The 13,639-nt window shown below is 50.3% G+C and overlaps 1 protein-coding gene across 1 annotated transcript; it reads right to left on the bottom strand.

Moving 5' to 3' along the window:
* Nucleotides 1–1,687: 1,687 nt before the first annotated feature.
* On the bottom strand, nucleotides 1,688–13,167 carry ATP6V0C (ATPase H+ transporting V0 subunit c). The gene is made up of 3 exons (XM_039732663.1): nucleotides 12,590–13,167; nucleotides 3,595–3,778; nucleotides 1,688–2,521 (listed from the first exon to the last, which is right to left on the bottom strand). The coding sequence occupies exons 1-3, from the start codon at nucleotides 13,062–13,064 to the stop codon at nucleotides 2,317–2,319; spliced, it is 864 nt and encodes a 287-aa protein (XP_039588597.1). The 5' UTR covers nucleotides 13,065–13,167; the 3' UTR covers nucleotides 1,688–2,316.
* Between the last annotated feature and the right edge of the window lie 472 nt (nucleotides 13,168–13,639).

The raw sequence follows: 13,639 nt of genomic DNA, 5'->3' as shown, positions 1-13,639 counted from the left end.
GCTTCATGTTCTAAGGCACGAAGCAAAATGCCATTGGAGATATTTTTCCTGCACCGGTTCTGCAAGTACCTATCAACTGTCTCTGCATGATGTCACCAACCTACAAGGGACCTTAGGGTCCCTTGGAACAGGGGGCCTTTCAATTGCTTATTGCCCTTGGAGATGAGAGCACTTAGCTGCTCTCCCAAGTCAAGACTGGCAGTAGGGCCCCATTACAGAAGGTAGAACTGAATGTTAAGCAAGTTTGCAGCCCTGGGTAGGACCCTCTCCTATCCTTCCACACAATTTGACTTGCTAAATTAAATTCCTCTCACCAGAACTGCAAGCTGGATGCAGCATCCTCTGCAGAGCCTGGGTTTGGGATTCACCCCCCAGCTACAAGCTGTCACACTGCACCAGGAAGATCCCCTCTGCAGTGTGAGACAATTAACCTACAGATTCCACAAACATTTATGACCCCTGGAGAAAGCCTAATTCAGATGTTTAGTCTGCTTTTGCTGATGAAAAGAATAACCGAAATCATTGAGATCAGAAATTTCTCCTTCTCCAGCCACTGCTTCAGTGGGCATGCAGGATTTTCCTTCAGTCAGCTTACACCTTTGTACAGCCCCATCTCACATTGCCATAAGGCAAAAGCACTGCCCAAGCAAAACCAGCCCAGCCCAGCCCAGAGCCAGCCCACTGAGAGGTGACTGCATAGAGATCAGTGCTCTAGCAAACAGCAAAAAAAAGCCCATTCCTTTGTTAACAATTACTGCTGAGCCTGACAGGACAACTGGCTCATAGCTACAGTCTCCTGAACGCCCAGAAGGTGCACACAGTGGCACCAGGCCTGGGCAATGCCCTTGCCAGGTTAGAAGCTCCAAACAACTTCAGTGAATTCCTTATGTTCTGGCCACAACTCTTCATGGTACTCACCACTTACTGGACGGGTACCTTGGTGAAACACAAATATGCATTTTCATTCCCAACCAGGTGAAACATCCCTCCAAATACATCAGCTTGGTTTGATGCCAAGGGCACTGCTAGCACCAGGTGTCTGAGTAGTAACATTCTGGCTTTAGCACTGAAAGGGTCCAACATGTATTTCCCACATAAGCTCGGCAGTACTCAAAGTCCTCAGGCCAGAGGAGGCTGCTCCAGCACTCAGTAGCTGCAGCACCAAAATCTCCCAGCTCAAATGGTCCTGTGATTTAAGATAAAAATACAAGTTCTTGACTGAAGCCATTTTCTTGATGAGACTATTGTTGAGCTACTTCAGAGGCAATTACTATTCACAGTACAGCTTCCAAGCAGCTCAGCTTCTGCAGGGCCAGCACAAGGACAGGCTGCTTGTTTCCTGACAAGGCAGCTCCTCTCTTGGGCATAGGCTGCAGCCTGCATCCTCTCTCCCTGGTCCTTGGTGCAGGCTGCAGCTACCTGATCCCTGGTTACAGAGCACTGCACTGAGCCAGATGTGATCAGGGTGAGCACAGCCCTGCATCCCTGCTCACCACAAATATGGCCCATGGCAGCAGCTGGGAACCACACTGCCACGACCCAGGAGAAAGCAAAAGTCATGGCAGAGCTGGCAGCATCATTCTGGCATGCTACCCAGCCACTTCAGGAACCTGCCTGCCTCAAGAGACCTCACCCTCTTCCCAAAGGGGCAGCAACAGCTGGAAATCAGAGCCAGGGACGCATTACAGCAATGTAGTGAGGAAGTTTTATTTGGAAACATGGTAGAAGTTTGTAACCCAACACTGGGTGCACGACTGATGCCGGAGCATACGCAGTTACTATTGAAACACGGGAGTGTTTCAGACAATTGCTGTAATAAAACACAAAATTCTCATACTCCAATACCAGGACACTACAGCAATCTTTAGAATCAAAATTACATCCAAGGAATTCTCTGCACTTACAATTTACCCCACAGTGTAATCTACCTATATATAAGATTAATATATAGCATGGGAAATTGAAAATCCTTGCTCCATAGATGTATGAACATGTCAAGTCTTTTATAAATAAACATCCAGTGAAGAGAAAAAATTACATTTCTAGTTCATATTTATACATAAAATACTAACAGCAATGGGTGGAAAATTGCACATGGGCCACCCCAAGCCATGCAGCAGGCCTGGAGCAACCCTTCCAAGTTAATATTGAAGTACACACAGGACAGACAAGTCACTAACATATATTGCGCATTTACAAGAGATCAACTACCAAATTGGGACAACTGTACACATTGGAGAAACCATTTTCATTCTGGAGCTTTTTTTTTTTGTTAAACGTAGATTTGTTACATCTCTTTACATCATACTGCAACATTTACTTCGTGGAGAGGATAAGGGCAACAATGAGGCCATAGAGACCCAAGACTTCAGCGAAGATCAAAATGAGGATCATCCCCACAAATAACCTGGGCTGCTGTGCTGTGCCCCGGACACCCGCATCGCCCACGATGCCAATGGCAAAGCCAGCAGCCAGACCGCTGAGACCCACGCTCAAGCCAGCGCCCAGCTGAAGGAAGCTCCTGTGGGACAGAGATGGAAGAATTTCAGTGGCAAGGAACAGGACACCCAGCCTTAAGCCCCTACCTCTTTCAACAAGCTCCATGCGTCTCAAAGCAATGTTACTGACACCCCCAACTCTGATACTTAAAGATATGCAGCTGTGAAGGATATTCACCTGGTGTTCATGTATGGCTCATACATGAAACTGAGTTAGTGGGTTTATTTGGCCACCAGCAGGCTCAGTGTGCTGTCTGAACAGCATTTACTAGCACTTGCAGCAATGCCTGTCCCACAGTGCTTTGCAGCCTGTTAGCAGCTGCTCATCTCCAACCTTGAGCAACCTTATATACAGCCACAGCACATTCAGGTGTCTTGCACTGCAGGAGCTGGGTAGGAATGGTCTGGTTTTCCAAGAAGGAGAGCAGTCCTGTGGAGCAGTCCCTATCAGTGTCTGCTCACCTGGTAATTGCAAAGGACCGTTTGTATCTGCTGTTTTAGACCATGTCTTGTTAGGCTAAGCACACTGCTCATAGGTACAGCCTGTACAGCAACACAGATACCTGTCACACTTCAGCAGCATTGTTTAATTCCAACCACACTAGTTCCAACTGTTCTCAGAAGCAAAGAGCAGACTAAGTTTCAGACCGTAGCTGCTAGAGGCCCAATGTATAGCTCAAGGATTGACTTACCAAAGCAAAAGCAATATTAATTATTTATTTGAATTGCCCAGGCAACAGCAGATCTATTTAGACAGTTTTGGAAACACCTGCGCATCCAGGTCTAGAGTGTGGCATCATGACACAAGCTTTGCCTCCTATCCCAGTGCTGCCTGTACATGGCTTCTTTCAAGCCACAGCCCCACCACATGAGCAGTGGGATGCTCGATTGATCCGTGACAGCCAGTACAACCAACTCCACTGGGGCTGAGGCATCCGGCAGGACAGCTGGAATCCAGCCCATGCTCCTAAGCCTGGCCAAGCAGCATTTAGCACTGCCAGCCCTTCCAGGGGCCTTGAGCCAAAACCACCCACACACAGAGCACCAAACAGCAACAGGACAGTGTGAAACAGAACCGCCAGATGCAGCAACTTACTTGAATAGCGTGATTTCAGGTGAGAGGGCATTGGCAATGAGCACTGCCACTACAAGGCCGTAGATCGCTATAATACCCGCCATGACCACAGGGATGATGGACTTCATGATCAGCTCAGGCCTCATGACAGACATGGCTGCAATACCTGTGCCACTCTTTGCTGTTCCATATGCAGCTCCCAAGGCTGGAAGAGAAAAAAGAATGCATTACACACATCCCAAATTGCACTTCTTTCACAAGACTGAAGTTAGAACAGCTAAGTCAGCACAAGGAAGGATTGTGCAAAACTAACATGGTCACATGACAGCCAGGAATACTCCCCTAAGGGATGAGGAAGTGACCTACCCGGAGTCCTATTCCAAAGATGAATAAGAGGTGCTGTTCAAACACTACTGATAGCAGAACATCTTCCCAGGCCAGCTTCACAGCAGGGCACACCCCCAGCAGCCATCCATGCCTCTGCTTAGGGGCCAAAACCCAAAGTCCCAAGGGGAACTCCAGTGTTTGTGCCCTCCCAGAGGCCACACTGCAAGGCTCAGCAAAGCACATCTGTCTACCCCAGCAGAACACAGCTGAGAGCTGGGCCACATGAACAGATCTCCTTCATGGAGCCTGTTCTCCCACAAAACCAATTGGCCTATGCTTTGGCCCTAGAGTTAAATGCACCATTGCATCTTCATCAGACACACAGAGATAGAAACCAACTCAAATATTACTGCTCCACATCATTCATTGGAGAAAGGTTCTGGCACATGGAGAGTGCGACCTCACCTATGAAGGATTCTAGTCCAAACACTTGTCAATCCAACCACTGAAACCACAAAGAAGAGTTTGGCTTGCAGGTTATAGAGGACCACAACCACCTTACACCTAAGGTTTACTCATCATCTCTGTCAACACTTGAGCATGCAGAGACCTGCACAGGATGATGGACTTATCACCTGTACCTGAGACCTGCTGGAAGAGTCTAAAGCACTACCCCTAAGTAACTTCTGCCTTGAAAATTTTGTATTAGTCTCAAAGAAGCTTCCTCAAATACCTCATTCTCCGATTCTGCAGTACTTGAAAAGACACCTTTCCTTTCAGCCTTACTGGGGAGTACTCTGGGAACTCCACAGCTTCTTACTGTACTCACCATCATCCAGAGATGACATGCATGTCAACTGCCAGCCAAGAATAAGTGAAGCAGCAGAGATATGGAAGGGCAGGCAGTCTCCTTTTCTGACACCATCAAGACTCTCCTCAGAAGTCAATCCTATTTGGCAAGAAAATGTTCTTGCATCTGTTCTAAAATGCTGCTGGAGTGCACTTAAACCATGGGCATTTAAAGTCTTTGTACTGATCTGAGACCTAATAGTTAAGCCTGTTCCACCCACAGAAAACTAAGGTTTCTCCAAGGGAGACCTGCTTGTTCCACAGAGAATTGTCACTGCCTTACACTGGTATTAAAGCATGAGATTGTGCACCTTGTCCTGAAGAGTTGCTGGGAGGTATTTGGAGGAGTTTAGATATGTGCTTCCCTGCTTCTCACTCAGCATTCCCATAAAGCCCATGTTTGGAGTAGTCATCATCCTGGCTTGGAACTAGAACTCCACACCATTTATACAAGCAGCACTGCTGCACTAAGACAAGGTTCATTCTCAGAACGAAGTTCAGTTTTAGTTACAAAAACCTGAAGGGAAAGTCTCATTAACTACCAATTTGTTCTGTGCTAGCAAAGCTCTCGAACCTTGACTGGCACCAAGTGGTGTAAAAGGCTATTTTGAGCTATTCAGAACTAGAACCCACTTAGGAAGCTTGAGCCAGGAGCAGGTTCTATCTGCAAATATAAGATGAACCTGGAAATTAGCACACGGACTTAATAAGCCATTTCAATGATGGCTCTGTTTAGTGTCTAGCCCTTAGGAAGTCTAGAAAGAAACCACTAACTTGAACTAGGAAACCTTTTTGTTGGATGAAGCACCTCCTGAGGGCCGGAACTAAGCCCGAATTCTGGTTTCACTGTCTATCCTGGGTATAGAATTTAGCAGAAACCACTTCTCCTGTCGGCAACATTTTACAAACCTCTCAAAAAATGCAGAAGCTTATGAAGGAAGTCAACTATTTAAAATTATATCAGTCATCACTTCCTCCAAGCATGAAGCTACTCGAGGGTGTTGCAATCAATGCAGTGATGGTTTAGAGAAGGTGATTTCATAACCCCACTTACAAGAAAGTCAGCTTCCTCAAGTTTTTGTGGAGGGGCAGTGCAGCATGAGTTTATCAGTCCCCAGTTAAAATTCCAGAAGAGGCCAGATCTTATGCCTTGAACTTGTTTTAGACACAGTTTTAAAGAAAGCCTATGTTTACCAGTCTTCACATGACAGTCTTAGATGTCACTGAAACTGTACTGAACTTCCACTGGTGGGCACACAAAGCTTCAGAGCCTGGCACATCTGCTCCCAAGGAAGTCTTTACCACCACCCTAACCAAGAGACATCTCCAGCACCTTACAAGGCAGCTTTACTAGTCTAGCAAGTTTACTAGCAGCTTCATTAGCCTGGCAAGTTGTCCTTGCATCTTCAACATTATCTCAGTATTACAGGCAAGGTGGCAAATACAATACCTGCTTCCCACCATGTCCCAGCCTCTAGTGGCACAGCCATTCAGTTCTGGGCTATGGACAACCTGGACAATGCTCCTCCACACCTACACCTCTACCTTGCAGCAGCTCTAAACAACTGAAGCACATACACTTCATATGCTACATTTCAATATCCCTGATTGATTGGAAGGATGCATTTTCTAGAATCTCAGTAAACAGGGTTTGAGGAGCTCTCTGTGGCAGACACTGGAAATGGGGCAAGAGCTGTACCTCTGCTACACACCAGGACTCTGGGTTTCTGTGTCAGCTCATCCAGTTCCCTCACCTCTAACATACAGACCAAACAAGCTCCAAACACTACCTTTAAAGAGTAGTGTTTGGAGCTTGCTTGGCCTGCATGTCAAAATATTTACCTGGCAGGTCGAAAAGCATTAATCTATCTAGTTCACCAGAGATGGAATCCATGCTGGTCTCTAACCAGGAATTGTGCCATTTAGAAGTTCAAAGGTGTTACAATACAGAGAAGTTGCAATGCACATCACTCAAGACCACGTACTCCCAGTAATCCTGTTTCAAAGGTTAACCCCCTTGTGGTATACTTGACTTACGCCTTGAACTCACAGCTCAGAGCTGATTTATGTACTGCTCCCAGGGGTAAAATGCCCTCCCTTCAGGGCTGAGGATGTGCTGCCTGGCACCTCACCATATCTGTCCCTTTAAAAGGGATAGCAGAGGCAGCAAGGCTGCGCAGCTCCCAGGACCAAGTATAAACTAGACAGACACTTACCAGATAGGCTGTAGTGTCAAAGACTAAAGACTGGTCGTAGTCTTGCCACTGCCACAGCTTACCATAGGGCTCTGCCAGCATCCTCCTCTTCAGATCAAGGGCAGTCACAGCACCAGAAACAACCTTTTCCAGTTCCAGCAGGTGACTGTGCTCAATCAGGTCACACAGCAGGAAGAGTACCCTTGCAGTTAAATCAAATGCAAGTCACTCCCTTGATACAGAAAGAGGCTGTGAGGAGCCTTCCAAGCCAGGAGACCTAGTAGCACAGATCCAGTTTCACCAGTTGATACTTTCAGACAGGCTCAGCCCAGGAACAGGCTCAGAACCAGCCACATACACTCCAGCAGCATTTGGGCCATTCAAAGCCAAGGATTCCTCCCATGTCCCACCATGGTGAGGCAGATTTTCACACTGCATGTCAGAGATTTCCAGAGCACCTGGCTTGGCACTAGAACTCCACACCATTTATACAAGCAGCACTGCTGCACTAAGACAAGGTTCATGCTCAGAAGGAAGTTCAGTTTTAGTCACAAAAACTTGAAGGGAAAAATCTCATTAACTACCAATTTGTTCTGTGCTGGCAAAGCTCTCGAACCACGTCAGATTTCCAATTAGGATACCACTGGTTACCATCACAGCAAGCATGAAGGACCATTTGGCATGAGCACTTACATCTGGAGCCTTTTAAAGCAAATCATTATCAAATGGGCTGCCCTCTGCAGTAGGCAGGCTTCCCTGGGAGCAGACAGGCACCAATTCAACAACATCTATTCATCCCTGAGCAGGCTGTTCTTAAAAGGCTGGAGAAATGTCAGAGGTGACATCCAGGTCAAGTACAGTCCTTGCTTCACCATACCAGAAACATGGACACTTCCAAAGAAACAGGCTGCTTCCCACAGGCTGGCCCTGCCCCCTCCCACCCCACCACATTCAACAGCTCCACATCAGGTTACAGTAATGGATACTTTTGGAAAAATCCTGCTGCTCTGCCCAGATGCATCTGCACAGAAGAGACAAGCTTTGTTAGGGGAACTGTACTGGAGCCTATGCAAATCCCCATCACACTGGCTGAAGCCTCTTCCCCAATGAAAACCCAAAGAGTTAAGAACAAAGCTGCCCTACAGGAAGCTCTAAGCTCTGAACCCTTTAGTGAGGGTTCAGAACTGGGGATAACTTTTTGTTCTTCCATAATGTAATGAAAGGGTGTGGGTATTTCCACCAGGCCTGGCACTGTCAGCCTACAGCATTACCAAAAATTTTCCAAGACTGGCAGGCCTTTTAGACTTGGGTCAGTACATCTGAGAACTTAAACCACCAGCTCCTGGAGACATTGCTGCAATAGTAGCAGTTCAAGGAAAATAAAGGATCTGCCAGTCAACTGAGCAAAAGCTGCTTCAACTGGCACTCTGGATTGTCTGACACAGCACACAGAGCTCTTTGATTTTTTTTAAGTATGGTAAAGCACTTGTACCATGGAGACCTGTCCTTCTGCAAGCAGCCAAGTCCATCCAGACACTTGTTACGTATCTTTATTGTCAAAGAGGCTCCCCTCAAAGATGACCCATTCCACAAACCAGGTGACCAGTGTATTCCAGGTACCGACTGGCAGAGCAGTGTGTTACACCACTTAGCAAGACCCCTTCCCAACCAGCAGGTCCAGGGGAGCTTAGAACACTCAGCAGCACCCACAGCTCTGCTGCCCCATTGCTGTGGCATGGGACAGCCCATGTCCCCTGCCTGCACCCAGCAGACACTCCTGTGGCCAGCAGGAGCAGCCTGACCCAAAGCCTCGTGCTCACAAGATTCAGAGTCTGAAGGAAGTGAGTGCACCCAGTTATGCCTCAATGGAGAAGCACACACTGCTGTAAACCATTGCTTCAAGGAGTACCCAACAGCCTGGTCAGGCTGGGATGCTGTTCATTTTGCAACATCTGTGTGCAGCAGTCAGGCTCTGGAGATGGAAGAGGCCAGTTCTAGGAAGGAAAAAAGCTGACCAAGAGGTCCTGAGGCAGCTGTCATTCATGTCCACTGCTGCTCCCAGTGTTCCCACCACAGGGGAAGCACCTGCAGGCTGTGTAGTGACTCCAGAGTGACACAGGGATCCATCAGGAAGCCACAGTACAAATTGCAGCATAACTGCTTAAGCCATGTTCTGCAGAGCCAATGGTTTATACTGATGACCCATCTCATTCTCAGATGTTCCCAAGACTGGCATTTACTGAGAGGAAATGATGCTCTTGTTGAGATGCCTTCCCTCATTCTCAAGCTGTAAAAACATTGCCTACCTCACTTCTGTTACAGCACTTAGGTCTCAGCCATCCACTGCTTCACCTGCTGTAAAGGATAAAAGCTTAAGCTAATCTCTGTTGCAGACAGTCTGGTAGCTCACACACCTGCCCACATCATAAGCACCCTCATTTGGAGCAGAAAACTACCTTGAGCTGAAATCCACCATTTCATTTTTACCTGCAAGCAGCTCTCCTGTTCCACCTCCCCACCTCTCAGCATTTTGGGAAGCAGAGGTGCCATTTGCCTTTGAGGATGCAAGCTGTTTATAGTCACGATGCCTTCCAGAATCAGACTGTGCAGGGCTGTCAGCTGCATCAAACTACATGTTCTGAGCCAGCTATTTCACCATGGAGGTCCCTTGAAAGCCAACCAACTGCTATGAGATCTAAAGCTCTAGTTTAAAACAGAAGTACTATTTCACTGCAGCAAAAATTAGAGGACACAGGACTAATTTAACACTGGCAGCTAAAGTTCTCTTTGTAGAGGAATATTCCAGCTGCTTGGCAGTGCAGCAGGTCTTGAAGGCACCAAATGCCCAGCTGGAGTTCAGGCCTAAGGACAACTCCTCTCATCATGGAGGGCAAAGTGGGCACTCTTGTGACAGCTTTGCACAGAGCACCAGCACACACAGAACCAGACAGCTCTGCCCAACAGCACACTTGCTCATTCTGGTGTGCTCAGATCACATGAAAAAGCAGCAATAATTTAATCACTCAACAGCACCTGACCCACCACATTTCATACATGGGAAAAAAGGAACTGCAGCAACGAGAACAAGTTGTAATCTGCAAATAACCAGACAGGCTCAAAGATGGCCAAGGTCACAGCAGCCTGCTCTTGTCTCTTGCTGACCAGAACAAGTTCTGCTATCTATTTACCATCAGCAAGTAATGCTCACATAGCACACAGGACTGCTCCAAGTCACTTGTTTTCACATCAAACTAGCCTGGACAGTACAGAACCTGAACATATTTACTAGAAACATGTCTTGGAACTACAAGCTCCACAAGAATGTGATCTTTAGATATAGCATGAGTCAAGCATGATTCACTGCACCAATTAACACTGATCCAGGACAATTTTAGAGTTTTAACTGCTTCTCCAGATTTAGCTCCTTACTTCAAAATCAAGGGGGTTTTAACAACTACCATCAGAACGTGCTGTGATGCAACAGGCCTGTTACAAAAGCTACACAACACTGCAAGTTTTAGTTTATCCTGTGTTGACACCTCTGCCATATTGCCTTAAAAATACAAACTGCTTCACTGAACAGCCACATCTAAGAAACAATTTCCCATCAGCAGTATCTATAACCTGTTGTCCAGCACCTGAACACATCACTGGCCCTGGCAAGAGTACCTGCATGGCTCAGACCTGCTGCTATTGCAACATCATTGAGGTTGGGGTAGACCTCTGAGCTCACTGAATCCAGGACTACTTGACACAGATTCTGCATCAGGGACCTCTCACAAACTGGCTGCCACAGAACAGATGCCAAACCTTCATCAATACAGCTTATGCACTGACTTTGCATTCCCCTACTCAAACCTTCCCCTTGCAATCCCACAGCACCATGCTGTCATGCTGCAGCTTCTAGGAAAGGCTTCTCTGCTGGTTCAGACATGCCAGCACCACTCAAATTCCTGTTTAAGCGCTGACTCAAGCCCTCACTGATGTTTAAGCTGAAGCACACTGACACATCACAAACATGGTGTCTAAAGCCATACAGCCATGTTCTTTTGCTTCCAAAATCCATTCTGCAAAAGGAAACCAGCAACTCCTTCCTTGGAAGGAAAGGTCACTATTTAAGACCATTTTGCAAAATGCAGTGAACTACTGACTATTTTTTCCCAGCAAGTAACTAGGTCTTAGTTTCTTTCTCCATTATCTTCAGTAGCCAAGGGGCAGGTAGGTCAGCAGCCCCAGCTCTGGCTCCTACATCATTTTAACCATTGAGTTTTCAAGAAAATTTTTACCTGTCAAGTGTGCGTAAAATGTCTGAAATCCAAGATGGCAGGCCACTGACTGCCCTCAGCATGGGTATCTGCATCTCACCACCAGATACAAACTAAACAAGACTAAATACACGTAACCAAGATTTTGTTTTATCAAAAATTAAAACCACAAACATGGCTGGTGTGAAGCCAGTCCATGGTGCCCACACCAGCATGGCTAGACAGCTTCCTCTCAAACACTAATTTTAATTCACTGTCTACTTGGCTCTTTGCATGATTTCATCTCCCACACGCATGAATCAAGAGCTGCTTCCCAAAATCCATCCTGCAGACCCAGCCACCATCCCAGAGGCCATATTAACACAATGAGATCCCAAGCACCTCAACAGCACTTACATAGCTTGAGCTACAACAAATTCAGTACTAGAAGGGAGCCAAAGACCAGTAAGTACATTCACATCTGTGGTGACACGGCTAAGCCTTCAGAAGGGAAGGCCAGATTGGCTCCTAATTATTTTATTCCCAATTACTGTGACACCTGCATTTGGGAAAAAAAACAGCTGAAGCCTTCCCCATGTTGGATCCCAAAGGGAACAGCAGGTCTGCACCCATCAGAGACCAGCAAACGCTGTGCAGGAACAGCCCTCACCTTCCGTATGTTTAACAAGGCTCTGAGAGACAATGCATTAAAGGACGGTCTTTCTGCTGTAACCCAGCATTTACGGCCCCTGTATCTGTGCTCCTGGAGTGGGGAGGGCAGTGCCGCAGGATGACCCAATTTACACCGCACTGAGCTCGCTGCCTGGAGACGCAGAGGGAGGGCCACGGAGCGGGGCTTCCCCCGTGCCCCGGCATCCCCGCTCCACGGGCACCTCGGGACCTGTCCACTGCCTGCAATGGCATCAACGTCTCTAAGGCGGCCTGCCCGCCAAATGAGCGCACGTTTATGTTTAATCCCGTTAAAAATCGGTCTTGCGTTATCCGGGGAATGGTTTAGACACCAACCACGTCCGATTTACAGTGGGAGAAGCGCCGCCGCCGCGGAGGCCAGGGCAGGCAGAGCCCCGGGGACTCGGCGGGCAGCCGGGGCGCGGCACCCCAGCACCACCGGGGGACCCCCGCCGCCGCAGTCACGTGGCCGCGGGGGCTCCGCCGGCGGTGACGTCACCGGCAGGGACCCTCCGCTGCCCCGAGAGCCCGGATGGAGCGGGGGAGGGGGCGGGGGGGGCGGCCCCAGGCCCGAGGAACCCCAGCCCCCGCCGCCGAGGGCACCCCGCCGGGGCAGGGGAGGGACGGGGAAAAGAAGGCGCTGCCCCCACACCGCGCTCCCCCTCCTGCCCACCCTCTCCCCGGCCCCTCCCGTTGCCGGTCGGTGCTCACCGCTGAAGACCATGGCGGCCGAAGCGCCCATCACGGCGAAGAAGGAGGCGTACTCGGGGCTGCCGCCGGAGGACATGGCTGCGCGAGCCGGGCCGGGCCGAGGCGCCGCTAGAGTCGGAGCGCGAGAGGGCGGGGGAAAGGCGGAAAGCTCCGCCGCGGCGCCGGTCCTCGGGGGGCAGTGCTCGGGCACAAAATGGCGGAGGCGCGGCGGGAGCAGGCGCGGGGCGGGCGGCGGCGGGGCGCGGGCGCGGCAGCTCCGTCCCGGCACAGTGGCAGCGGCGCGCGCGCTGCGCCCTAAATACGGCCTCCGCAGGACAAAATGGCGGCGGCCCGCCCCCACCGCCCCCGCCCGCCCCGCCCCTGGCGCACACCACGCGCGCGGTAAGGGGGGACGCCCGCTCGCTCTCTTCTCACGCCTTCTCCCCGCGCCCCGATCCCGCTCCCGCGGCGCGGCCGCCGGCGGGGCCAGCGGCATCCCGGCTCCTCCGTGCGCCCCCGGGTCGCAGCGGCGGCGCTTGGCTGCGCCGGCAGCCCGGCTCTGATGCCCTCCCCGCGCTCCCCCCTCCGCGCCGCCTGGTTGAGCCCGTCCTGCCCGGCGGCCGCGGTCCGCCGAGCGTGATTCAGCTCTCATTAGCATAAGGGGCGTGTCCTGCCGCGGCCCCGCCCACGCGGCGGCGGCCTGGCCTCGGGCGGGCGATGGTCGTGTCGTGTCCGTGTGTCCTGTCCCCGTCCTGGCTGTGTGTCGTGTCGTGTCCCTGCAGCACCGCCCGGGCCGTGTCCCCTTACCTGACCCCAGGACGCGGCTTCTGCCGCGTATCCCCGTCGCCATGTGCCGTGCCCCGTGTCCCGTGTGCCGTGCCCCGTGTCCCGTGTGCCGTGCCCCCTCCGCAGCACGTCCCGTGTGCCGGGTGCCGCCTGCCCCGTGCCTTGCCTGCATGCTGTGCCCCCTTTCCTGTCGGCCCTGTGGCCTGAGCTGCGGTGCCCTGTTGGGCCCTGCTGGCTCGGGGTCCCCTCTGGGGCCTTCCGGCCCCTGCACTCCACGTCCTCCCG

The sequence above is a fragment of the Passer montanus genome, unplaced genomic scaffold, assembly GCF_014805655.1.
Source record: "Passer montanus isolate IOZ18808 unplaced genomic scaffold, ASM1480565v1 scaffold8, whole genome shotgun sequence".
In the NCBI taxonomy this organism is placed as follows: domain Eukaryota; kingdom Metazoa; phylum Chordata; class Aves; order Passeriformes; family Passeridae; genus Passer; species Passer montanus.
This window is presented reverse-complemented; position numbering and strand designations above follow the sequence as displayed.

Excerpts from the sequence above, each read along its gene's own strand:
- ATP6V0C (XM_039732663.1), bottom strand. The coding sequence starts at position 13,064 with ATGCCGCTGGCCCCGCCGGCGGCCGCGCCGCGGGAGCGGGATCGGGGC. Across the intron at positions 3,779-12,589 it reads GGCCGCCATGGTCTTCAGCG|CCTTGGGAGCTGCATATGGA; the intron begins GTGAGCACCGAC and ends TTTCTCTTCCAG. Across the intron at positions 2,522-3,594 it reads CCTGAAATCACGCTATTCAA|GAGCTTCCTTCAGCTGGGCG; the intron begins GTAAGTTGCTGC and ends TCTGTCCCACAG.